General features: G+C 52.1%; 1 protein-coding gene across 1 annotated transcript in view; it reads right to left on the bottom strand.

Moving 5' to 3' along the window:
* Positions 1-2,648: 2,648 nt before the first annotated feature.
* Positions 2,649-26,249, bottom strand: part of ITGB5 (integrin subunit beta 5) — a 118,957-nt gene continuing 95,356 nt past the window's right edge. Inside the window, exons 11-15 of the mRNA XM_047790454.1 lie at positions 12,482-12,704; positions 7,887-7,990; positions 5,584-5,703; positions 4,161-4,327; positions 2,649-3,221 (exon numbers count right to left, since the gene is read on the bottom strand). Coding sequence (XP_047646410.1) covers positions 3,126-3,221; positions 4,161-4,327; positions 5,584-5,703; positions 7,887-7,990; positions 12,482-12,704 — 710 coding nt within the window. The 3' untranslated portion in view covers positions 2,649-3,125. The remainder of the gene's footprint in view (positions 3,222-4,160; positions 4,328-5,583; positions 5,704-7,886; positions 7,991-12,481; positions 12,705-26,249) is intronic.

Genomic DNA, 26,249 nt, shown 5'->3' with positions numbered 1-26,249 from the left:
CACATCCTCCCCCAAGGATCTGGGGTCAGAATGGAGCTCCCTCCAGCCTGACAAGCCTGGACCCCCTGAGCCGGGGGGAGGACAGACGCCAGGCAGAGACAGATCGATCCAAGGCTCCTCAGCCCCCTTCCCTGGATGAGAGGGGCGGGAATTCAGTTACAGCCACAGCTGGACAGGCTCCCCAGCGGACCCCGCACGTCCACAAGAGGCCTCAGACGCTCCTACCTCCACCAGTCTCGTCCACGCTGCTGTTCTCTTCTTCTCTGCTGCCTCCTCCCCGTCAATCACAAGACCCCACGGAGCTGAGCGACCCAGGGGCTGCCCTTCTCAGAAGCAACAGAAGCCCCCCGCCCCCCGGCCAGAAGGCCCCAGAGAGGGAGGAGCTAGTCAGATTAAGAGCCTGGAACAGAGAAAAAGACCTTCTCTCTGCCCCTCTGGCCTCCCCATCTGTTTGCTGTTACCTGAACCTCATCCAGGAGTTTCCTGACAATCAACCTTCAGCTTTGATCCTAATTAAGCAGATTAAAAAAACACATGTCTTTCCAGAAGTGGCAGGTGTTACTTTAGTTTGACTAAGTACTAGTCGACCAAGTGGAATGAGAATCCCCAGTCCTCTTTAAAAGAGTGACAGTATACTCCTAATTTGGTTAAAATCACACATGCATGTATTAAAAAGATTGAGACATCCTCCACAAAAATGGCAAGAGTCATAACCTCTGTAAGATGTGATTATAAGATTTTTACTTTCTTTTTGTGATCTCTTTATTTTCCATTTTTTTCCACGTATTACTTTTGCAATTCAAAAACCTACATTGTTAAAAATCAACCAATAAAATAATCAATACCATTTGGAAATCTGTATTAAATCAACGTATGATTACAAAGGTATAACCTTTCTCACTTTTTCTTTCCAACCAACAAGCACATCACTGATTATCTTTCCAAACAGATACCAGTAAACAATTTTCCAGAGACCGCTGGGTGCTTCTTGCAGGGCCCCTGTAGCCACATAATGGCGGTCCCTTTACATTAGGAGGCTCACTCCCATTTGTGTGCTTCCACAGCCCCAAAATGACAGAAAGGGCCTATAAGCCCCCACCTTTAGCCTCTGCACCTGAGGAGAGAAGCCAGGGAATCAACAGGCTGGGTCAGAATCTCAGGAGTCAGCTGTCCCCAGAGCTTCCAGCAGGGGGCAGCAGGGGACTGTGAGCAGCTGTTCTGTCACCAGCCCTGTGGTGTCACTGAGGAAAGAGCCCTGACTTCCTTTTCAGGTGGAAGCCTGGAGCAACTCATCCTTTCTGTCTGCGGCTCAGGAATGCTGTGTTCTTACAGAGCTGCCCTTTAGAAAATGAGGCTTTAAACAAGTGAATGTCTCCAGGAAACACACAAACAAAAGAGAAACCCAAAGTGTCTTCCAAAATCATATATTTTTCTGTTTAGAAAAGTCTCAAAACCACCAAGTATCTATTCTGTATATTTATCTACATTCGGCTTTATTCCAACAAGGACATAAGGCAGCTTTACCAAGTCACAAGGTCTCTGTTTCATCCTAATTACATGGGACAAAGGGAACTCCGAATCTGTTCGTATTTGCCCCAGCTAATAGGCTGTTTACCAATAGGCATTTGTCTTAGTGTCTCCCAAAGTGAAGTCAAGGGAATTTGGTCCAAGGCTGAGAACAGATGAATTTAGAGTAAAAGCCCAACAGTAAAAAAAGGAAAGAAAATTAAAAAAAAAAAAAAAAAAAAAAAAGAGCAGGTAGCAGGAGGCCAGCACTGGAGTGTTCTTGAGAGCTGGCTCTCTACCAGCTCGTCACAAGTCAGACTCCCAATCCCTGGGAAAGCCACTGCCCCTCACTAGCGATCAGTTTCCTCTTCCATGAACAGGGGTAGGATCAGAAAACACATGCAGGGCAGGAAAGCTGAAATGGATTGTGTGTTTTGGGGCAGAGGAGTTAGGCTGGGGAGGGCTCTGGAAGGAAACTGTTATTTGTAATGTGCAAGAAGTCATTTTGTGCAGAAGCCATATCTTGACCCTTCTGCATCTGCACCATCTAGTTCCAGCCTCAGCACCTGGGAACGCAGGAGGGAGGCTGTTGGAGGGGGCTTCACGCTTAACTAGAAAAACTACTTTTTGTGTGTGTGCGTGTGTGTATATTCTGTCTTTTTTTTAGGGCTGCACTGTGGCACATGGAGATTCCCAGGCTAGGGGTCGAATTGGAGCTGTAGCTGCCGGCCTACGCCACAGTCACAGCAACGCAGGATCTGAGCTGCGTCTGCAACCTACACCAACAGCTCACGGCAACGTCGATCCTTAACCCACTGAGCAAGGCCAGGGATGGAACCCACAACTTCATGGATACTCGTTGGGTTAACTGCTGTGCCACGATGGAAACTCCAAAAAACTCCTTTAAGCAGAGGCTAGGCAAGTCCAAGGACACCTGCTCAGCCCTCCCTGGAGCCACCCTGGCTGCCCCAGAGCACCGAGTGGGTCCCTGTGTGAAGAGCGCTGGTCTAGAGCGTTGGCCTGGCTGTGTGGGGTCCCCTGAGGGAGGGAGTACACAGTCACTGCAATCCACACTGGGGTACCAGTCACGGCCACTTCAGACAGGAACGGGCACGTCATAAAGAGTGTCAGGCAAACACATCTTTTGGTTTTAATCTTTACTTTCAATCCCAATCTCTTTCCTTTTCATTACAAAAATACTAAACAAACATGGACAGGAGAAGGAAGGTGACATTTGCCAACTATGTGCCTTTAACAGGTGTCTCAATAATCCCATCACCAACACCCATGTGCCAGGCAGAGACACCAGGCGGGTAATTCTCAGGACTCAGAATCCCTTCCGGGAGGGAGAGGCAGCCCAGCATCTCAGCAGTTCAGTGAGAGGACAAGCTGGCTGTGCAGAGGAAAGCTGAGAGGGCCAAAGTCCCCTGGGCTTGGAGAGCTGGCCAGGTGGTGTGGTTGGGCGCCTTCCTGTGCGGAGAGCGGGCTCCTGGCCCAGGCTGGCCGGAAGGTCTTTGCGATTGGCCTTGCAGGGAGCCGTGATCAAGCCGAGCAGCTGTTGAAGGTGTGTCAAGTCTCTGGCTTGAAGACTCACCCCCCAGCCCTCTGAGAAGGAGCCGTCAGTCCACTGTGCCGTTGTAGGACTTGTTGAACTTGTTGAAGGTGAAATCCACATTGTGTGTGGAGATGGGCTTTCTGTACAGAGGGTTCGAAGCCTACAGAACACAGAAGGAAGGAAGGACACATGTTAGTTCACACAGGGTTGGAGGCCCTTCGGGGTCAGTTGCCCGGGAAGGCAGCAGGCCGAGCGCCGGTGCAGGCCAGGGCCTGGTGCTGCAGGACTGGCTGCCTCTCACCCGCTGGCCTGGGAGGGTTTTACCCTTCCCGGGGCTTTCTCTCTCCATCTCCGAGATGAGGGGCTGCGTCAGACAGGCTCTAGAGTTGCTTCCAGTTTTAACAAAAATTGGGGATTCAGTGGGTGCTTACTCTGTGCTCTGTCCCTCGGGAGCATGCAGACTCCCCACCCCACCTCTCCGATATAGAATGTGAACATGGGAGCCTCTCCAGACTGGGTCCAGACTCTAGACTCCCTGCTGAGCCTATGCTGAGTGCCTCTGCCCATGAGCCTCCTCCCCAGCTGGGTCTGTGCAGGGCATTCCAAACTGGGCACATGCAGCCTTTTAGGATTTGCCTCTTTGTATTTTGTTCTCTTTTTTCTTCTATGGCTACCCGGAGGCCTCTGGAGCTCCTGGGCCAGAGATCAGATCCGAGCCGCAGTCTCCACCAAAGCTGCAGCTGGGATAACAACGGGTCCTTAACCCACTGTGCTGGGCAGGGGATTGAACCTGCATTCCAGCAATCTCAGGACACCACCAGTCCCGTTGTGCCACAGCAGAAACTCCTTTTTAAAATTTTTTTCAAAATTTTTATGGTCGCCCACACAGCATGTGGATGCTCCCTGGCCAGGGATCGAACCCTCACCTCTGAAGTGATCAGAACCACTGCAGTCGGGTTCTTAACCCACTGTGCCACAGCGGGAACTCCGCCTCTTTTGTTTTGAATGCCAAAGATGTTAGCAGGCCTGTTGGCTGCTTGAACTCAACAGGACCCCTACGCTTGATACTTTTTCTACTTCCAACTTCCCACTGGCTTACCATTTCGTAGCGGGCTCTGGATCGCTCACTCTGGAACTTTGCAAACTCTCTCCGGTCGTGGATGGTGACGAGCAGCTTCCAGATGGCCAGGAGCGCAATCCCAATCAGGAGGATGCTGCCAACCACAGCCAGGAGGATGGTCATGGCATTGGGCGCAGTTCCACACTCTGGAGGGGACCAGGGCATGGTGAGCAAAGCTACCAGCATCTCCATGTCTCCCCACCCCTGAATTCAGGCCTGTCAGCTCTCCGCAAAGGCCTTCCCTCAATTCTGAGGGTCTCTTATTGCTTCTGGGAGACCTGGGTGGCAGGCAGGTTTCTCTGATGCACATAAAGAAGGAAGAGTTGAAGAAGGCTGGTGACTGTTCCAAGGCCAGTCAATGGCAACTTGCAGAAAGGCCTTGGTGGCCGCTCCACTTCCTCTCACATACCATGTGCACGGCTCCATCTCCCCACCTGGAAGCACCCATGCCCCTGCCTGGCCCCGTCTCCGTGCAGGACACTGGACCGTGTCTCAGCCTTCATGTAAATAGTTTCGGGAGTAGACGGGGCAGGCAGGAAGTTTCATGAAGCTGCTTCCACAAGGGCTGGGCTGGGGACCAGCCAACATTTGTAGGCCCTTAGCGTGGAGCCCTTTGGAGCAAATGTGCTTATTTTCAGAGAACCGCAAAGAGAGCGCCTGGAAACAAAGCCTCATTCTTACAGGCTTGCATCCTGGGCTGAGACCACAACACCTCCCTCTGCCTCTGGCCGGGAGAAGGCATATTATGTGGTCTGGCCACATTTGGAAAAACAGTTTGCAAATATTTTTCTCTGCCACCCCGTTCCCCCCACCCCTTCCAGAAAAGACTAAAATGGATCCTACTAGAAATCCTAATTACCCCGAGGAAAAGGACCACTGGTCCCTTGGCCCAGAGCGTGAGGCAGACGTTGCCCTGTTGGATTAGAGCTGCCGTCCTCAGGAGTCTGGGGAGCCTGGCATGGCATCTGCAGGAATGTCAACCGGTGTCCACTGCCCCTCGGCCAGAGCCGTGTGGGTACCCAGATGCTCCCTGATAACAGAGCTGGCCCGCCCAGCCCTGACGGTCCTGACCCGCCTTGCACGCCCACAGCACCGCTAGCAGGTTGTGTTCTGCACGTACAGTCACCCTCAGCCCCCGTTCAAGATGAAACACGCCCCCAGGGCAGGGCCTAACCTCCTATAACACCCATTTCCCCCAACCAGGCCCCCCAAGCTCTGCCCCAACAATGGGTCCCCATTTTTCTTCTAAGTTCTAGTAGCCAGGTAGGGGCCACCTCAGTCCTGATCTAAGGAACTGGAGCCCTCCTTTCTCTGGAGTCTGGAGAGGGTGGTGAGGAGAGAACAGGTGATGCATCAGAAACTGAGCCCCCTCGGGGAGCAGACAGAGCTGGCCCTCACCCACCTGGCTCCTTGAGGACCGTCAGGTTGGACTTGCCGCTGGGCAGCTCTGCATAGGTGAACATCATCACACAATCCTTGGCGGTTTTGTAGAAACAAAGCACAGCCTCCTGGTCATCTTTCACTGGAAGGAAACCAAGCAGAAACATCCCATATCTCTGATCAACTCAGAGCCACTGATGGACGGCGTGAGGAGCCCAACCCAGCAAAAGAGAAAGGGGTGGGGGCGGGCCCTTTAAACTGAGTGCAGCTTCCTCACACCAAGAGCAGGCCCGGGTGCTGGGTTAGGTTGCCCTGGGGACAGGGATGCCTGTGGGACCCTGGAGAGGCTCCTCAGGCCTCTGCAGTACTGGCTGGGGTGAGTGGAAGGAGGAGCCACTCCTGATGGGGCGGGACAGGCAATGGAAGTGGATAAGGGAGAGGAAGAGTCAGCTTGCTGCCTCCGAGGCCTGAGGGGCCACACTTGAGTCAGCCTGGCTGAGCAGGCTGAAGAGGCCAGGAGCCAGCAGCGCTTTCCTGAGATGTAAAACCAGCAAGACCCACAAGGTGATGAGAATGGCTGGATGAGCCACTGGCGCCTCCGTGCTGCCTGTGCTGAGATACAGTGAGCAGCTGGAGGCCGAGCCGAACCCAGTACTGCTGGCAGCGCCCCCCCATAAAGAAGCCCCTTCCTCCAGATGCTGCTGCAACACCTCCCCGTCCCCACGAGGCTGCTATGGAAGTGAAGGTGTCACAGTCCCCCTCCAGGCGTCGTCCGCATTCCAAGGCTTCTGTGGGGCAGGGTTAGACTGATTTCTAGGGGGAAAGGAAGCCAGGAGAGTGAGCGAAGAGGGGAGCGGTGGGGAGGGCGTGACCCACTGGTCCTGAATACCAATTGTGGGTTGTGCTATGCCAAGAAATGCTTTCCAGCTCTGGCCTCTGTAACCCTGTGGCCCAAAGGAGTGTCCACCTGGAACCAGGCCATTTCATGTCATTATCAAGCACCAAGGTCTGGGCTTTTTCTTTCAGCTGCCAATCATAAGCTTGGTCTGAGTGTGAACAAGTGTGTGTGTGTGCATGTGTGTGTGTATGTATAGAGACCTGCTCTGTGAAGCAGCCAGTCCTCTCAGACGGACAGACTGAGAGGCAGCTGTGCATGAACGGCTACCTAGTGAGCGGCTACTGGACCAGGGGCAGCATCGCCCTGTCTCTTCTGTGGGTCCCCCAGGGGGCAATGGCCCCAGGCCTGCAGGCAGAACAGGCTGTGAGCCAGGCCTCAAGTAACAAGACAGAAGCAGAGCAGGAAAGTGGGCAAGAGAGGCGGAACTTGGGAGCTCCCCGCTGGCTCCCGGGTCCTGTACAAGCCCTGGCACACAGTGGGTGCTCAACGAATATGTTGGCAGGATACACGGCTCGGCATCCTCAGGAGCCATGACTTGGCCAGAGGATCAGTCAAGATGGGCGAGGCGGGAACAAGGAGTGGGGGGCCTGCAGGAACAGGTGCCCTATTCTCTCCCCGACTGGAAGGGTGGCCCTCCATCTCCATTCACCGGCCTGAACACGCTCTGATTGTCTGAGTGCCAGCAGCACAGCAAGAGCTGCACTGGGCTGAGGCCAAACGGGGAGAGAATGGCTACTGATCACCAAATGTGGCTTCCCAGCTTCCTGGGCACAGCTGGATGTCATTTCCTATCATCCCTGCAATAAATGTGGCTGGACAACTACGCTCTGGGGGAAGTTACCTGCACCGCTTCCAGGCCCGGCGCTTATAAATCTCCCACGTGACCCTTCCCTCTGTCTTCCCCATCTGCAGGCTCAGTGGAGAGGATTCTAAGGACCTAAGAGGGTGGAACCACAATCTAGAGGGTCCCTGAGCTCCTGCAGGACCACACGGAGGCCTTGTCAACTAGGAACCCCTCCACCAGAATTTCAAGGAGTGACAATGTGACTGCTGCTTTAAGTCCCTGAGGCATGGGGTTTGGTTGTTGCAGCTGCAGTACTTACTCCAACTAACATACTGACTTCCCGGGAAGCCAGGAAGACGTGACTAGGAAGGGACTGGGCTCCAGTGATGGGGCAGAGACTTCTGAACAGGAGGTCTTAGGCCCTAGAGAGCCTGGAACATGTCCTCTAGCCCAGGTACCCCAAGTCCTCTTGGGGAGCCAGCAAAGACTGGCCAAGGGCGCTGAGGCTGCTGCCTAAGTCAAGGCCAGAACCACACTGCTGTCTGCCAGGCAGCCCAGAAGCTCGTACTCACGGGAGAGAACGTCTATATGCCTGCAAAGATCCAGCCCAGGGAGGCTGCCCAAGGCCGCTCGGCACACTCACCGATGGTGTCCACCCGTGTGATCACCTCGTCCTTGCACAGGTTTTGGCAGGTCTGGTTGTCAGCTGAGCTTCCGGAGTGAAGCAGCAAACACTCGACACAATCTCTGTGGAAAGAGGCCGTGAACACGGGGGTCAGACGCCGTGCAGCAGCTCCACCTGGGAAGCGAGCGCAGCCCCAGCCCTCCGGCAGACCCCTGAAGGCTTTAACTTTCCCGTCTTCAGATGTTTGGCTTCAGGGAATGTTTCTGCTCGGCCCTTTCGGTTGCTATCATGCAGGGAAGCCCGAGGGTTCTTGGAGGAACATGAGTTGAGAGGCATATCTGGTCCACGTGTCAAGGTGCAGATGGGCGACCTTCGAAATTCTGATATCAGGAGACAAACCCGTCTGCACCCTGGAGCCTCAAATGCCTCACTAAGGAGTCTGGAAAGTGTTCCCAGCCTCGAAGAGGGGTCCTTACACCCCCAGGACCCCAATTCCCAGGACCCCCCTAGTGGACCATCACCCAGGCAGGGTGTTCTGCCTGCCTGCGCATTCTTCTCTAGGTGGGCTTTCAAGACAAAAGTACCGCCGCCTGGGCCCAGCCACACCCATGGACTCCTATCTCCAGGGCCAGACCCTGGGCTCCCAGGGCATCTGATTAAAGGGGAGGGCCAGCGGGAACCACTGTCCTACAGACTCCCAGGCCCTCGCCCCCTTCCCTCTCCCAGACAGAACCCCCGGCAAAGGAGCTAAGCTCGAAGGGTCTGTAAAGTTTCTGTGGAGGGAGAAAGGGTCCTGACCCCTCTGGGGGACTGTGGGGCTGTGGGAGCATAAATGGGATGGTGGGGACTCAACTCCAGGGAGAAATGGGCTGGAACAGAACAACCTGCTGACAGTGGCCTTGCAGGGACTTTGTGAGATGATGGTGCCCGGTGGCCCGCAAGGAGGGTGAGAACCCCCAAAACAGGGCCTCCTTGGGAAACAGAGCAAGGGAAGCAAGAGCCAAGCATGCTGGGAGGGCCGCCACCTCCCTGCAGCGGTGCCCTGGCACCAGAGGGTGGCGGGTGGCCTCACAGAGTCTTGGCCATGTGGGGGACAGCCGCCCTCCCTATCCCCCAGGCCTGGGGAGGCCAAGGGAGCTGTGTGTCTGGAAAGCTCTCTGGCAGAAACAGGGAGGGATATACAACCGCCAGGCATCGCCTTCATTATGATCATGTTTAAGCCTCTCGGGACAAGGAGATCAGCTACTGCATGTCCGGGGCAGAAACCGTGCAGTGGCGCATCAGGCCTGGAGGGAGCTGGGAGCCTTGTATTAAGTCGCTCTTCTTGTACAGGCGAGGGACATGAGAAATCAATGGTAGTGGGGTCCAGCACCCAGGTGCCCCGCCTCTCGGACAAGTCCCTCCCGAGGCCTTGCTCCACTTTCTGACCACAAAGGAGCAAAGAATGAGCATATGGTGGAAAAAAAGTACACAAGACCGTCTTACCGGGCTTGTAACATGCTTAAGAATTCAGAGTTCCTGTTGTGGCTCAGTGGTAACAAACCCGACTAATATCCATGAGGACACGGGTTCGATCCCTGGCCTCGCTCAGTGGGTTAAGGATCCAGCGTTGCTGTGAGCTGTGGTGTAGGCTGAAGATACGGCTCGGCTCTGGTGTTGCTGTGGCTGTGGCACAGGCCGGCAGCTGTAGCTCCGATTCGACCCCTAGCCTGGGAACCTCCATATGCCACAGGTGTGGCCCAAAAGATAAATACATAAAAATAAATTAAAAAATAATATCCTTAAGAATTCAACTATCCCAGAATTGGCCACAAAATCCCACTCTCCTGGGAAGGATTTCATGGAAACATCTTGCGGTTACAAACAAGGTGGTAGTTTTTGCATTTCTCCCGAGGCCACAGCCCCAGTGGGCAGGGAACTGCGACCTGGCTAGGGACCAGGAAGGAGTGGCTCCAGCTCTGCTCATTCATGCTGATCTGCTGCCACCACCGGGGATTAACACATTGCAAAGAAAGCTGGCTGCTGCCAGTCTCTGCTCCGATTCACCTTGCGCTCCATCTGCGCCCCCTGTTGTCATGAAACCACAGGGCCGCTTCCAGGGAACATGCCCTGATCATCCGTGCAGACATATCAGTTTAACCTGTGTGCTCCACATACTGGGTTGAAACTTGTGATATGTTGTGCTCATGTATTAAAATAAGCCTGGCCTTTAAACAAACAGGTTGCTGAGACAGACTTTGCTCAGAGAGCCTGTTAACTGAAATCAGCTGAGGCTGAACATGAACTCACCCAAGGTGAAGGGTATGTTTGGTTAGTTCGAGAAAGGAGAGATTGGCTGCTCTCAAACCTCAGAGGAAAAACGGACAGAAAGGGAGTTCCCTTGTGGTGCAACAGGTTAAGGATCCGACATTGTCACTGCAGCAGTGTGGGTCACTGCTGTGACATGACTTCAATCCCTGGCCTGGAAACTTCCACATGCCAAAGGTGTGGCAAAAAAAAAAACCCAAAATGGACAGGAGACGTTCCAAACCTGGTGGGTCTCAGCAAAGCAGCAAATAGAAACAGCTTGACATAAGGCACTATCAAAAGGACTTTGCTTAAAAAAAAAAAATTACGAGGTGGTAAATGAGACAGAGGGTCAGTGTGGCTCGGACACAAGAGGGAGTAAGGAGGTTCGTTTACCGTGTCTCTCTGCTCCTTGCTCCTCCGGAATTGCTTAATGGATACCAAATCACCCAGTCCACGTCTCTAGGAAATGAACGCTTTAAACATTTAAGGGGAAGTCTGTCTCCTCCGGGGGCCTTTTAACTGACCCAAGCCAGCCCTCTTACCGCCTTGTGCGCCAGAGGAAGGGAAGCAACGGGCTTTATCAGCTTTTATTAGTTCCATGTGTGTTGTCCTAGCTTGCCCTCCACCCCGCATCAATTTCCTCTGCCCCAAGGGCTGGAGCCTATACTCTGAAGGGTTCTGCGGCTGCGAGCTGCGGGGATGGCACCTCCCTCAGGCAAAAACTGGCTGTGAGTCCAGGCTCAGATGTGATTCCACTGCTCTGTGGGCTCCAGATCCAGGATCCTCCGCTCCTCCGCTGGGTGGCTTCTATTTGGACTTCTGTTGTTTCTCTGCTCTTAGCAGGTCTACAGAGGCTCTGTGTTCCCTCTCCCTTACCCCGCCTGGCCTCCTCTAATCACACAAAGTAAAATCTGGCCCTGTCTATCTTGTCTCTCCATCTGCAGCCAGCTTTCAATTACCCATGGCTGGATTATTGTGGCCGATGTCCAACCAGGGGTTCTGCCGCCCAGAGCATCTCTGAGTTATGGACTGACCGGCAGCCGCGGCAGCTCAGGGAGTACGGACTCCTCTCATTATGAACCCGAGCCAGGCATTTGGAAGGGCCATCTGCCAAAAAAATTGCACAGTTGTGTCTCCCAGCCAAAGGGAAACAACGTCTGTATTATTATTTGTTTCTAGTTATCTGTGCCCCTCCCTCCTGGCCCCTTCGTGCTCGGATGGTGACGGCACAGCTGCTTTTCTGGCGGAATTCAACAGAAACTGTCACTCTTGCTTTCCAAGGGCATCACTCCTGGATGTCTTCAATGCCCTCCTCTCATGCACACCCGGGCAGACTGGCAGAGCTGTGGGGAGGTCCACAGGGGAACGTGACCCCGTGGCTGAGTCGCGGAAGGCCTGGAGCCTGCGTCTGGACAAGCTCTGCATTCAGCAGCGGCACAGAGACCCGCTCCATTATCTGTACAAATGGAGCAGAAAATTCAAAAGCCACTGCAGTTGGTTCCTGGCATGCCTTATCTAGGTCGGGTGCCCTCCCATCCAATTTACCTTCTGACTATGGTTTGTTTAAAGCAGCCTTTCCCACATGAGTGGCTTGTGAAACCATGTTGGGAGATGTTAACGGTGGGGGAGGGCAGGGAACAAATTCATTTGGAAAACAAGATGCATGGGGGGAATCCCCTTTTGAAATAGGCAGTGGCCCAATAAAGGCTCAAGAAGATGCTATGTTGGTACCAGAATCAGTTTAATCTCCTTTAACTCAGTGGTTCTGAACTTGCTTAGGAACAGAGTAAGAGTCTTGTTTTGCTGCTGCTGTTGCTGGTTTTTTTTTTTTTTTTTTTTGCCATTTCTTGGGCCGCTCCCGCGGCATATGGAGGTTCCCAGGCTAGGGGTCAAATCGGAGCTGTAGCCACCGGCCTACACCAGAGCCACAGCAACTCGGGATCCGAGCCCCATCTGCAACCTACACCACAGCTCACAGCAACGCCGGATTGTTAACCCCCACTGAGCAAGGGCAGGGACCGAACCCGCAACCTCATGGTTCCTAGTCGGATTCGTTAACCACTGAGCCACGACAGGAACTCCATGTTTTGCTTTTTATTTTTATTTTTTTAAACAAAATCCCCATGACACCAGTGTTTCAAAGACGCTATTCTAGTTAATGTTAGTAAGAGTTTCGCTCCCCAGCAAGGCCGGGTAGGAAGATGCCCGAGATGGGGAGTGAGAGGCTGGCCGGCCCTGAGGGCTGGTGGCCGGATGTCAGGCCTGGTCTGCAGAAGAAGGTGGGCGTGGGGGGCAGTGAAGAGGGCTGTGGGGAGGGTCTTTACCTCTTGGTGCTGCAGGCATCAGGGCAGGTCGGGCACTTCTCACACTTCTCCCCAAAGGCCCCTGGCTCCGTGCACTGGCACTGCCCACAGACACAGTGCCCGCGGTCGCTGCAGATTTGGCCATCCCTGGCCTGGCATGTGCTGATGTCTGTTGAGCAGTTACAGTTGTCCCCAATATAACCTGCGTGGCACTTGCATTCTCCACAGTGACACTCGCCATGGCCTAAAGGGACACACATAGCACATCAGCGCCTGCCTGCATGCACGAAGACACAACCAACAACCCAGCGCCTGCCATGTGCCAGGCACTGGGAATCCAACAGAATAAGATACTAACTGTGCCCTTGGAGACTGCCTGGGCCAGACACAGAGGCCCGGGCAGTGCATGTGGTCCGGCTGGGTCCGGTGCTGCTCCAAGTTGGTCCAGAACTTGACCAAGTCATGCCACTGGCCCAGGACCCCAGAGAGCTTCTTGCTGTCTACCTTGTCATGTGAATAATGGCCCCAGAACCAGGACTGTTACCTCACACAGGGCAGAAGAGACTTTGCAATGTGATTAAGTGAAGGATTTTGAGGAAGAGATTCTCTTGGATTATCCAGAGGGGCCCTCAATACCACCCCACGTGTCCATATACAAGGAAGGCAAAGGGAGAGTTGACTCCAGAAGGTGGTGGCAAGGGACAAGGGAAGCAGGATGCTGCGCTGCCTTCTTTGAGGATGGAGGGAGAGGCCTGGAGGGGCCACGGAATGCAAGGAACGCAGCTCTGCCAGAGGGCAAAGGCGAGGGAGCAGAGCCTCCGCAGAGGCTGGGAGAGGGAGCGCGAGCTGCCGACACCTCGCAGACTGACCCCAGAACTGAGAGAACACACCAGAGTCGTTCTCAGGCACCGGTAACTTGTTCCAGCCACAAAGGAAATCCAACTGCTGTCTTGTCCCTCAGCCTCAGAGAGATGCTGATCCTTCTCTGGCCTTGGAGCCAAGGCTCCGAGCGGGACAATTGAGGGGCAGGTGCAGGGAGCAGGAGCGGCGGACACTAAACACACTACACACATGCCAGTTTATGGCATGAACTAGATGGATCCTGCCAGCCATCCTGGGCAGCAGGGACTGTCATCATTCTTGCTTCACAAGTGATGACACTGAGACACAGAAAGATGAAGCAGCCTATTGACGGTCAGACATCCAGTGGCCTCGGAGCCAGGACCCAAACGGGGAGTGTGGCTCCAGGGCCCATGGCCTGAACTCCCAGATCCACTGCCTCTCAGGAGAAGAGGACAAAGCAGACCCCGACCACGATGAGAACTGGCCGAGGGCCCCCTTGTCCTACCTTGCAGGAGGTACCCCTTCCACAGCCTGCAAGGGAGGAGGGGCTGGGCATCCCCCACCTTCCTGCAGGCACTAAAGGCAGTGGAACTGCTGGGCTCAGAGGACTGTGTGCACAGGCACGTGTGTGTGCACATGTGGGACAGTGACAAGCACAGAGCGAGCCAGCTTCCAGGGGGCCAACAGCCTGACAGTGGAATTTGTATATACTGAGCACCCACTCAGCTGGGGGATGGGTGCTGGATGGGGTGTGGGTGGGAGGTTGCAGTTATCCTGGTAGCTGGACCTCAGCACCTTCTGTGGGACCCCCAGTGAGGGTGACCCACGACGTAGGTCAGGACCTCACTCGAGAGCCCCTACACCACCACTTCCCTCCTGGCCCCCTCCCTGCCCTGGCTGCTCTGTAGAGCCGAGAATTGGCAGGAGGCAGGGAGGCCATCTGGAGCTGTCAAGCCTCCCCATCCTCCCTCCCAAGCAGCCGGGGCAGCCTCTCTGCAGCCTGGGGACGCAGAGCCCGGAAGAGCCTGGCAGATACTGTGCTGAGCGAGAGCGCCACCCACTGCACAGGCAGCGTGGAGGTGCATGGAGAGGTGAGGAAAGTCAGGCCTGGGCCAGGAGGCGGCTTGTAACTGCCTGGAAGCTGGCCTGTGATGTGCGGGCCACAGGAGAGAGCAGTACCCCTGCGCAAGGGCTATGTGGTGGGGGTGGGGGTGCAGGGGAAGGGCAGGGGCGGGGGGGATGGATGCTCAGCTCCCCAGGGATGGAGGCCTCCTCTCACCAATCCCCGAACAGCACTGGTGGCAGGAACCACCCCCACCCCGGACATCTTCCCGGGCACTGCATGTGGCCCGGCTGGGTCCACTGCTGGATTATCCAGGGGGCCCTCAACGGATCCGATCCGCACAAGAACTCCCTCACTCTGCAGCCGCAGGACCACGATCGTCAGGAAGCTGTTTTAAACTAAAATAGTTCACTCTCAGGGCAATTCCCCCCCTCACCGCAACATTTTATTAAGTAAACTTGTAAACCTGTAGCCAAGAGGAAAGGACTACACAGTGAACACCCATCCACTCACGTCACCCTGCACTACTAGCACATTACCGGCTGCCTGATGATGTATCCATCCAGCCTTCTATCTGTCCATCAAGCCATATTTTTTCTTCTAGTTATTTTATTTAGTTTTTTTTTTGCCTTTTTTTTTAGGGCCGCACCTGCGGCATATGGAGATTCCCAGGCTAGGGGTCGAATTGGAGCTACAGCTGCTGGCCTTTGCCAAAGCTACGCCAACTCGGAATCCGAGCCACGTCTGCCACCTATACCACAGCTCATGGCAATGCCAGATCCTCCACCCACTGAGCGAGGCCAGGATCGAACTTGCAACCTCATGGTTCCTAGTGGAATTCGTTTCTGCTGTGCCACGGCGGGAACTCCAAGCCATATTTTTTTAACATGCTTTTCAAAGGAAGTTGCAGACATCAGTGCATTTCAGGGGTAGGTTTGTGATACTGCTCTGACCTCTGGAAGGGCTCCTATCACACCATCCCATCAAGCAAAACGATAAGGTGTAAAAGGCACAGCCAGTGCCATATTTATAAGCAACAAAGACACTACTCAGGCCAGAGGGACTGCTTTGTTTGAGATGGTGTTTTCCCTCCTACTTTTGTAGCGGCAGTATAAAATGATCCCATTGTAACCTGACACAATATTCCCAAGTGCAAAGAGGTCTGGAGAAGAGGAAGCATATGATTTTGTTTTGGGTGAAGTGCGTGTGCTGAAGGGAGAACGTGCTCCCCCTGGTGACTGGGCATCTGGGCATCGAATGTGAAAAGACCTGCTCACTGAGAAGATGGCAATGGTGCCGGCTATTCTGCACTCTCCACTCTGAGGTTAACTGGCAAGTAAACCCAGCTGCCTTTGGTACATCCGACACCAAGCAGACTCCAGAGTTCTAAAGCCCAGCCCAAGGTCAAAGCAGTTGTGTGTGCCCCTAGATTTGGGGTGCAAGTAGAGGAGTCAATGGCAGGAGAGAGCGGGAGCTGGGGCTTCACCAAAGGTCACCGTGGCCTCTTGGAGAGGGCAGAGCTGTTCCAGAAGCCTCCCCCACAACCACCTGAGCAGCAAGGACATGGCGAGAAAGAAACGCTGTGCCCCAGCCGACATCAGTGGACAAAGAAGCAAGTGGGAGCTGCCGAGGGCTGAGGGACATGGGACAGTCCTTACCCATGTGGCTTTTGGGCCTCCGACATTTGGGCTTCCAATGCAAAGTCCTAGCAAGCCAAACGAGGAAGGAAGCCATACTCGGTGAAAGGGCTGAAGCCACCTGAGTGCTGTCATCAGGGACCCTTGGTGGCCCCAGTCTGTCAGGTAGTTCATCGCCTTTCAAAGGCAGCGTGAGGCAGTTATGGCAGAGCTGGTTTGTGGCACCTTCACTCCCACGTCCTCCTCACTGCCCAGGCGGACCGTGTGGTCTAAGCAGGGGACTCTCTCCCAGGAGCCTGGGCTTGATCTCAGAATCCTCCTCAACACTGTACTCCAAGGAGGGCAACCGGTGGGAGCTGGCACACAAGGTACAACCACTTGCCATCTTGGTTTAAAGCATCCAAGTCTCCTTTAGAAAGCGTGACCCACAGAGAGTGTCAGAACTATGTAAATCTGTCTTTTTAGGGCACATGGAGGTGCCCAGGCTAGGGGTCAAATTGGAGCTGTAGCTGCCAGCCTACACCACAGCCAGGGTACACCACAGCCAGATCCGAGCAACACACCACAGCTGTGACCTATACCACAGCTCATGACAATGCCAGACCCTTAACCCACTGAGTGAGTCCAGGGATCAAACCTGCATCTCATGGATGCTAGTCAGATTCATTTCCACTGAGCCACAACAGGAACTCCAGGTCACAATGTATCTTAATCCAAATGTCTCAGATCCCACAGGGGAGCCTCAGCCTGGACCTGACCTGCACACATGGAGATCTCCCCACCCTCTGGTCAGCCCTTGGCCTCTCCTAATGCCCTAGTAGGAACACATTTTATTAAAATGACAAGGGTCATTGGGTGCCGTCCCCAAGCGCAATAACCCATCAATCACCGGAAGAATGGAACGGGGGCCCTGGGAACATGATCCTGGCTAACAGAGGGCCAAAGCAAGGACTCTTCATCAAAACAAGGCTCATTTATAATGCCTCCCCAACACCTTGGCAAAGTGAGCTGAATTTAATGATGCCTGTTTAATACTGTGCAGACATGAAAATATTTTCATTGCAGAGAGACAGGGATATTGAAGGGTATGTGAAAGCACTCTGTGAGCTGTGTATGGCTACATGTGCAAGTTATTATTAGTACCTTTGCTAGAATGATTGATAGCTAAATGGACAGGAAGTTGTAAATGTGTCTATTTATACGGAATTTCAGCTCTACAAAATTCAACAGCTTTCCATCAGCAGCACTGTGCTGGTGTGGGCTGTGGGCCAAGACGCGGCCCCTTGCCTCCCCCGATAAAGCAGAATACTGGCTATTCAGAGGAAGGGGCGCCCCTGAAGCAGGCGGGGAGGGGAACTGCCCGTGTGGAAGGAGGGGCCGTGTGGCGAAGCCCCAGCATCAGTGCTCTGCAGAGGTCAGGAAGGGCAAATCCTACAGTGCAGCAGAGGCGGGGTGGAGGGCAGAATCCAGGGACAGAGAGGTAAGGAAGTGGCCACGAGCAAGTGTAGCAACTCCCATAAGGAATCTGGTTGTGCGGGGAAGGAAGAGATGGGGAGGAGGGAAGATGGGCACTTTGAGGAGGGAGACCCTGGAGCCCTCTGCTGATTAAAGAGAAAGGCTCAGAAGAGAAAATGGGAATTTCTGTTTGTGGCACAGTGGAAACAAATCCGACTAGGAACGATGAGGTTGCGGGTTCAATCCCTGGCCTTGCTCAGTGGGTTAAGGATCTGGCGTTGCTGTGAGCTGTGGTGTAGGTCATGGACGCAACTCGGATCCTCTATTATTGTGGCTGTGGTGTAGGCCAGCAGCTGTAGCTCCGATTCGACCCCTAGCCTGGGAATCTTCATATGCCATGGATGCGGCCCTAAAACACACACATAAAAAAAAAAGAAAGGATGAAGAATGTTTTGGGGGAAGTGGAGGGACTGTGGGAAGAACAAACTCCAAAGAGATCTCAGCAGAGAGACAGAGACACAGATGGGGAGCGAGGGAGGGGGAGAGAAGGAGAGAGAGAGAGCTCAGGGTACAGTCATCAGCTGTGTGCTGGAACCAAGTTCAAGTATGTTTTCCATCACTGGTTATGTCACCTTGGGCAAGTCCCTAAACCTGACTGATGATGGTTTCCTCATGTGTCACTGAGGATGATGCCTCCTCCATGGGAGTATTATCGGAAGTACCAGTGCTACTGCAAATATAGTCCCTACTGCACACGGCCGCCCCCGGAGGCGAGCAAGCTCAGAGCTTGGAGGCCAGGGCATTGGACAGCGGACACAGGGCCATGCAGGGGTGACCGGGAGGCAGAGGGAGACAAGGAAATGCCAGGCATCACGCGGTGGGAGAGCAACACTTCAAAGAGGGAGAGTTCAAAGGGCTGGAACACGAGGATCTGCCTGAGTGAGGAGAGGGCTGCAGGGGTGGGAGGAGGCCAGCCCTCTGTCCTCAGGAAAAGAGGCTGAGGATGAAGGGGAGTCTGCTTATCATGGAACATGGATGGAGGACAACAGAGCAGGGACACAAGGAAACATTCGGAAAATGAGGCAGCAGAGCGTGGTGGTGAACACACAACTTCTGGAATCAGAGAGTGTGGCCTCCCGATCTGCTATTTACCAGCAATAACTGATGTTTATCTTGGTGTCTTCATTTTAAAATGGGGCCAATAGGAGTTCCCGTTGTGGCTCAGTGGTTAGTGAACCTGACTAGTATCCATGAGGACACGGATTGGATCCCTGGCCTCGCTCAGTGGGGTGAGGATCTGGCGTTGCCCTGAGCTATGGTGTAGGTCGCAGATGCAGCTCGGATCCTGCGTTGCTGTGGCTGTGGTGTAGGCCAGCAGCTGTAGCTCTGATTTGACCCCTAGCCTGGGAACTTCCATATGCCGTGGGGTGCGGCCCTAAAGACAAAAAAAAAAAAAAAAAAGAAAGAAATGGGGTCAATAAAGTTCCATCTCCTAACCTATATAAAGCACTCGGTATTTGGCAAATAGTGAGTGCTCAATGAATGCTAGCTAGCCTCGTCATCATTGCTGTCCCTGTCATAATGGGAATGTGGGGGAGGGGAACCGTGGGGTAGATCTCAGAGGATGGGACAGAATGCTTTCTGGGAGCTTGGATCAAAGACTTCCAGAGTTAAGAGCTCCCATAAGGTTACCTAATCGATATCCAGCCCAAATAAGAACATGCAGGGCCTGGCAGAGCTGCTCACTGGACCCCAGAGCCGTGGTGGGGAGGCAGATACCCCAATGGCCTGAGGAAGGGAACAGCTGGATGTCTGAGGCAGGGCATACAAGGCTCTCAGCTCCAAGCTGGATTCCACCTCTGCAGAGGCCCAAGGTGGCCCTGGGGTGACCTCAGAGGACGTTCCTGCGGGCCCAGGGGCTGGAGGAAGGAAGGAGCCAGCTTGGGACAGGGCAGAAACAAGAAGTGGGTGTCTTCTCCCCATCCTAGCCCCACTCAGGAGCAAAGGTCACAACCAGTCAGATGTCAGACCCTCCCCTCCGGGTATAAATCATCTCTCCGAAGCTGGTCCAAAAATAGCTTCTATCCAGCTTGGAACGCAGTGAGCCTGCTGCCCTGGCAGATCCGCTTCTCCCCACCCCCACCCCCAGGCGGCCATTCTGGCTGGCAGGGGCGGAGGAGAGAGGGCTGAGGAGTGGGGTGCAGAGCTCAGCTCCCCAGACAGGAAGGGAGCTTCCCTGCTCTTGAAGTCCTGTCTCTCCCTCTCCCCACAGGCATTGTGCCTCTCTGCCCCAGAAGAATCTACGCTGTTTCTGTCTCTCCCACAGCAGCCCCATGGGCCTCTCTCTCTGGCAGCCCCCAGCCCCCCAGCCCCCCAGCATCCTCCTCTATGGCCCTGGCTGCCTGTGTCTCTCTCTCCCCACCCCTCTTCTCAGGACAGGCAGTACGTAAACAGGAAGTGGTTAAGAGAAAAAAGAGAAAAAAGAGAAAGAAGGGGTGTGGGCTGGAAAGCCTCTGCCCGCTTGGGTGATCTCCCTGTCCCAGAGGGAAGTCAGGTCTTGTCTGCAGGGTGGACGCCTCTGGGGGAGACCCTGGGTCTGACTCCTGGAACTTTCCAAAAGCTGTCTTCAAAAGCACAGGAAACCCAACCAGAGCTTTCAGTGCTTCAGCCACTGGTGTCTGTGTGACTCAGGGGCCCCGAGGTGCTCCCCAGCCAGGAGGCAACGGCGCTGCCCTCCTGAGCGTCAGGGGGGTATTCAGAGCACAGCAGAGGGGCCACAGGCACAGACGTGGCAGGCGCTCACACATCCCCATGGAGAACCCCAGCCAGACGCCGGCTGGACCCATGTACGGCCAAACGCACACACCAGCTTCCAATAGTTCAGCCTCGGTGTCCAGGGCTTTGGGTGGGAAAGGGGAGATCCCTCCCAAAATGCTGACAAGTGGGTTAGGGTTACATAACGGGCCCTCCTGCGTCCTCGCGCTGCCTGTGCCGCGAGGACGTCCCCTGGGAACACGCGTCCCCTGGGAACACGCCCCTCCCGCTGCCTCAGCCTTCCCTTCCGCACACTGGCTGTGGCTCCGGAAAAAGTAGAGAACAGAGATTTTTTTTTTTTTTTTTCTGAAACGCACAGGACATCCACCCAGTTCCCTCATAAGGAATCACAGTCTGGCACTGGGCACCTCGGCAGAGATTAAACAAACCTCCAGAGGCGAGAGAGAAGTCACTCTTGAAAGGTTGTGCCTTCTCACCTCAAGCTTCCTGAACCTGAAAACGCGACGGCCTCTCTGGCAAGGACGAGTTACTGACAGGACAACTTGCCAGCAAAGAGAGCATAGCTCAACACCCATTCAAGAAGCCAGTTCTCAGAGTCCCCTCAGACTGACCCGGTCCTACCCTTGACACTCAACTTGGACGCCTTTTCTGGACAGGAGCTATTGTGCAACCTCAGTTGCCTACTGGCTGGCTCTGGGCAGCAGTCCAGTTTCTTCACCCAGAAAAGAGGGATAATGCCTTGTCTATCTCACAGGATTGGGAGAATTCTTTATAAATGTGCAAGCAAGAAATGTATGGTTCACTGCCTTTGGGAAATGTCTAATTTCACTGAGACATCAAGCCACTAAAATCTCTTAATAGAGCAACTTTACGGAACCACTTACAAAAGGACAGGCATTGCTCTAAGCGCAGCACTTGGATTTTCTCATTAGTGATCCCAATCACTCTCTGTGGTCGTACAATTATTACCCTGATTTTGGCAAATAGGGAAAATCAGGCACAGAGAAGCCAAGTAATTTATGCAAAGTCACACAGCAGGCAGGTGTCAAGGCTGGGATTTGAACCACATTTGTTTCACTCTGGAGCCCATACTCCTAACCATTACATGTACTGCCTCTCCAGTAGAACCCAGCCACAACCAAGTGATACAAATGAAAACAATATACAGGATAAATGTTCAAGGTGTCCCAAGATGTGTTACAGTTAAAAAATGTGCCACAACCCACAGTAAATATAATACTCAATGGGGAAAAACTGAAAGCCTTCTCACTCAAATCTGGAACAAGACAGGGATGCCCACTCTCACCAATGCTCTTCAACATAGTTTTGGACGTCCTAGCCATAGCAATTAGACAAACAAAAGAAATAAAAGGCATCCATATAGGAAGAGAAGAGATCAAACTGTCACTGTACGCAGACGACATGATACTCTACACAGAAAACCCGAAGGACTCAACCCCAAAACTCCTTGAACTGATTCATAAATTCAGCAAAGTAGCAGGATATAAGATGAACATTCAGAAGTCAGTTGCATTTCTGTATACCAGCAATGAACTATTAGAAAAGGAATACAAAAATACGATACCTTTTAAAATTGCACCTCGCAAAATCAAATACCTCGGAATACACCTGACCAAGGAGATAAAGGACTTGTATGCTGAGAACTATAAAACTATAATCAAAGAAATCAAAGAAGATGTAAAGAAACGGAAAGATATTCCATGTTCCTGGATTGGAAAAATCAATATTGTAAAAATGGCCATACTACCCAAAGCAATCTACACATTCAATGCAATCCCTATCAAATGACCCAGGACATTTTTCACAGAACTAGAACAAACAATCCAAACATTTCTATGGAACCACAAAAGACCCAGAATTGCCAAAGCAATCCTGAGAAACAAAAACCAAGCAGGAGGCATCACTCTCCCAGACTTCAAGAAATATTACAAAGCCACAGTCGTCAAAACAGTGTGGTATTGGTATCAAAACAAGACAGACAGACCAATGGAACAGAATAGAGAACCCGGAAATAAACCCTGACACCTATGGTCAATTAATCTTTGACAAGGGAGGCAAGAACATCAAATGGGAAAAAGAAAGTCTATTCAGCAAGCATTGCTGGGAAACCTGGACAGCTGCATGCAAAGCAATGAAATTAGAACACACCCTCACACCATGCACAAAAATAAACTCCAAATGGCTGAAAGACTTCAATATACGACAGGACACCATCAAACTCCTAGAAGAGAACATGGGCAAAACACTCTCTGACATCAACATCATGAATATTTTTTCAGGTCAGTCTCCCAAGGCAACAGAAATAAGAGCAAAAATAAACCCATGGGACCTCATCAAACTGAAAAACTTTTGCACAGCAAAGGAAACCCAAAAGAAACCAAAAAGACAACTTACAGAATGGGAGAAAAGAGTTTCAAATGATGCAACCGACAAGGGCTTAATCTCTAGAATATATAAACAACTTATACAACCCAACAGCAAAAAAGCCAATCAATCAATGGAAAAATGGGCAAAAGACCTGAATAGACTGTTCTCCAAGGAAGATATACAGATGGCCAGCAAACACATGAAAAAATGCTCAACATCACTGATCATAAGAGAAATGCAAATCAAAACAACCATGAGATATCACCTCACACCAGTCAGAACGGCCATTACTAATAAGTCCACAAATAACAAGTGCTGGAGGGGTTGTGGAGAAAAGGGAACCCTCCTGCACTGTTGGTGGGAATGTCAACTGGTATAGCCACTATGGAGAACAGTTTGGAGATACCTTAGAAATCTATACATAGAACTTCCACCTGACCCCGCAATCCCACTCTTGGGCATCTATCCGAACAAAACTCTACTTAAAAGAGACACATGCACCCACATGTTCAATGCAGCACTATTCACAATAGCCAGGACATGGAAACAACCCAAATGTCCATCAACAGATGATTGGATTCGGAAGATGTGGTATATATACACAATGGACTACTACTCAGCCATAAAAAAGAATGACATAATGCCATTTGCAGCCACATGGATGGAGCTAGAGAATCTCATACTGAGTGAAGTGAGCCAGAAAGACAAAGACAAATACCATATGATATCACTTATAACTGGAATCTAATATCCAGCACAAATGAACATCTCCTCAGAAAAGAAAATCATGGACTTGGAGAAGAGACTTGTGGCTGCCTGATGGGAGAGGGAGGGAGTGGGAGGGATTGGGAGCTTGGGGTTATCAGACACAACTTAAAATAGATTTACAAGGAGATCCTGCTGAGTAGCATTGAGAACTATGTCTAGATACTCATATTGCAACAGAACAAAGGGTGGGGGGGAAAATGTATACATGTAAGGATAACTTGATCCCTAGTAGGAAAAAAAAAATGTGCCACAGACCCATCCCCAAAGACACCCAGCTGCAGCTCAGCAATCACATAAGATGAGGGCTGAACCAGCCTTAGATGCAGCAGGACATAGCCATTCGGGACCTGTTTTGGTGGGAACGTGGGGCTGAATCCAAATTGGACTGAGGTGATGGCTGACTGGGAGGTGACACATGTTTTGAGGAATATGGCTGTGGATACGGAGGCACAGGAGCTTGTAGGAAGTGGGGTGCGTGGTTGAGGATTTCTCTTTTTCTATTCTTTTTTTTTTTTTTTAAAGATTGAAGAGTCCTGAGCAAATTCTAAAGCTGAACAGAAGACTTAGTTAACAGGGAGAGTATAACAGCCAAGACATGTAAACAACCTAAGTATCATCGACAGCTGAATGGATTGAGAAGATATGGTATATATAAACAATAGAATACTACTCAGCCATAAAAAAGAATGAAATAACACCCTTCATAGCAACATGGATACAACTAAGTGAAGCAAGTCAAAAGGAGAAAGATAAGTACCCATATGATATCACTTATATGTGGAATCTAAAATGTGGGACAGGAGTTCCAGTCGTGGCGCAGGGGAAACGAATCCAACTAGGAACCATGAGGTTGAGGGTTTGATCCCTGGCCTCTCTCAGTGGGTTAAGGATCCACCATTGTCGTGACCTGTGGTGTAGCTCGCAGACATGGCTCGGATCCCTCATTGCTGTGGCTGTGGCATGGTCCGGCAGCTGTAGCTCCAATTCAACCCCTAGCCTGGGAACCTCCATATGCCGCGAGTGCAGCCCTAAAAAGCAAAAAGAAAAAAAAAAAGAAAAAAAGTGGAACAAATGGACCTATCTACAGAACAGAAACAGACACACAGACATAGAGAACAGACTTGTGGCTACCAAGGGTGAGAGGGGGGTGTGGGATAGGCTGGGAGTTTGAAGTTGGAAGAGACAAACTATTACATTTAGAATGGACGAGCAATGAGGTCCTACTGTACAGCACAGGAAACTGTATCCAATCTCCTGAGAAAGACCGTCATGGAAAAGAATATAAAAAAGAATGTATATATGTGCATGACCGAGTCACTTGGTTGCCCCGCAGAAACTCACACATTATAAATCATCTATTTTTTAATTAAAAAAACACCATACTTTTGGAGTTCCCGTCGTGGCGCAATGGTTAACGAATCTGACTAGGAACCATGAGGTTGCGGGTTCGGTCCCTGCCCTTGCTCAGTGGGTTAACGATCCGGTGTTGCCATGAGCTGTGGTGTAGGTCGCGGACGCGGCTCGGATCCCGCGTTGCTGTGGCTCTGGCGTAGGCTGGCAGCTACAGCTCCAATTGGACCCCTAGCCTGGAAACCTCCCATATGCCGCGGGAGCGGCCCAAGAAATGGCAAAAAGACAAAAAAAAAAAAAAAAAAAACCCATACTTTAAAAAAGAGGGAGAGTAACAATACCTTATCATGTAGATATGTTTGTTGACTCCTTTGCCACATCTCATTTGCCTGCAAACCCATACAAAATCAAAGACAGTGTCTTATTTTTGTTTGCCCAATGCCTAACATGGTGTCTGGCACACAGGAGATGCCCAGAACATGCTGTTGGCTGTTGGAGGCTGTGAGCGCCATCAGGATGGGCCTGAAGCCCTGGGGGAAGATACCCAATGCTGGAAGTTAGAAAAGGAACGAAAGTATCATTGATGCTTATAAACTTACACGTGATTCTCGAGATAGTTCAAATTCTTAACAAATGCCCCAGAAACCCAGAGATTTTCTCAGGACAACATGAAAAATAAAGATTAGGGATTCTCTTTCCTTTGGCAACACATGGTCCTGGTCACGCAGAAGTCACAGGCTCTGCACCAGCTACTGTTCTTGTATGTTGTTCAGATTTCTCCAGAAAAAGGCTCTTCATAGATGTGAACAGGGATATACCCTCGGTCTCGGGGCCAGCTGCTCCTGTGTCCTTAACTTGGTGTCAAGGAACCAGCCCTGACAAGTTCAACTGATGGTGCTTCCCAACACGTGATGCCCTGACAAGCCCCTCCCCCCTTTGCCTTTCTCTGCTGGACCGTATATTGCATTCTCTATCTGAGCAGCAAAACAGGACCACCACTGAGCAAATAAGGTGATGCTGTTAAAAGCTAAGTGTCTCCAAACCTCAAGATTACTTTGAGATGACAGCTCTGGCTAGAAAGCCAAGGCTCCACTGTCCAAGGCAAGAGAACCCTCTCAAAGGCGGCCTTTGCCTTCCTGCTCCCCGCACCTGATTTCTCAATGCTGATGCCCAGCTGCCAAGTCCCTCTAATTATGACTACATTTCACACGAGGGCACCAAGGACAGGACCTGGTCTCTTGCCCAAGTCTATCAATCACAGGGAGAATAAAGCAATGGAGGGAAATTGGAAAAGGCCCGAGTTCCTTAATGAACTCACCTTTCCAGTTTTAAAGAAGTCTGTCATCAGCTGAGTGTGATGAACCACAGTCCTCAGAGGACCCTGAGATGCTGACTCAGAAAGAAAAACAAAGAAAGAAGCAGAGGTGTCTCAGATCAACATCTTGAGTTCAGCTTAACCTGCCCAATCCGCTGGGCAGGCACTTCTGGAGAAATGCCAGGGGCATCTAAG

The sequence above is a fragment of the Phacochoerus africanus genome, chromosome 1 (genome assembly GCF_016906955.1).
Source record: "Phacochoerus africanus isolate WHEZ1 chromosome 1, ROS_Pafr_v1, whole genome shotgun sequence".
Lineage (NCBI taxonomy): Eukaryota > Metazoa > Chordata > Mammalia > Artiodactyla > Suidae > Phacochoerus > Phacochoerus africanus.
This window is presented reverse-complemented; position numbering and strand designations above follow the sequence as displayed.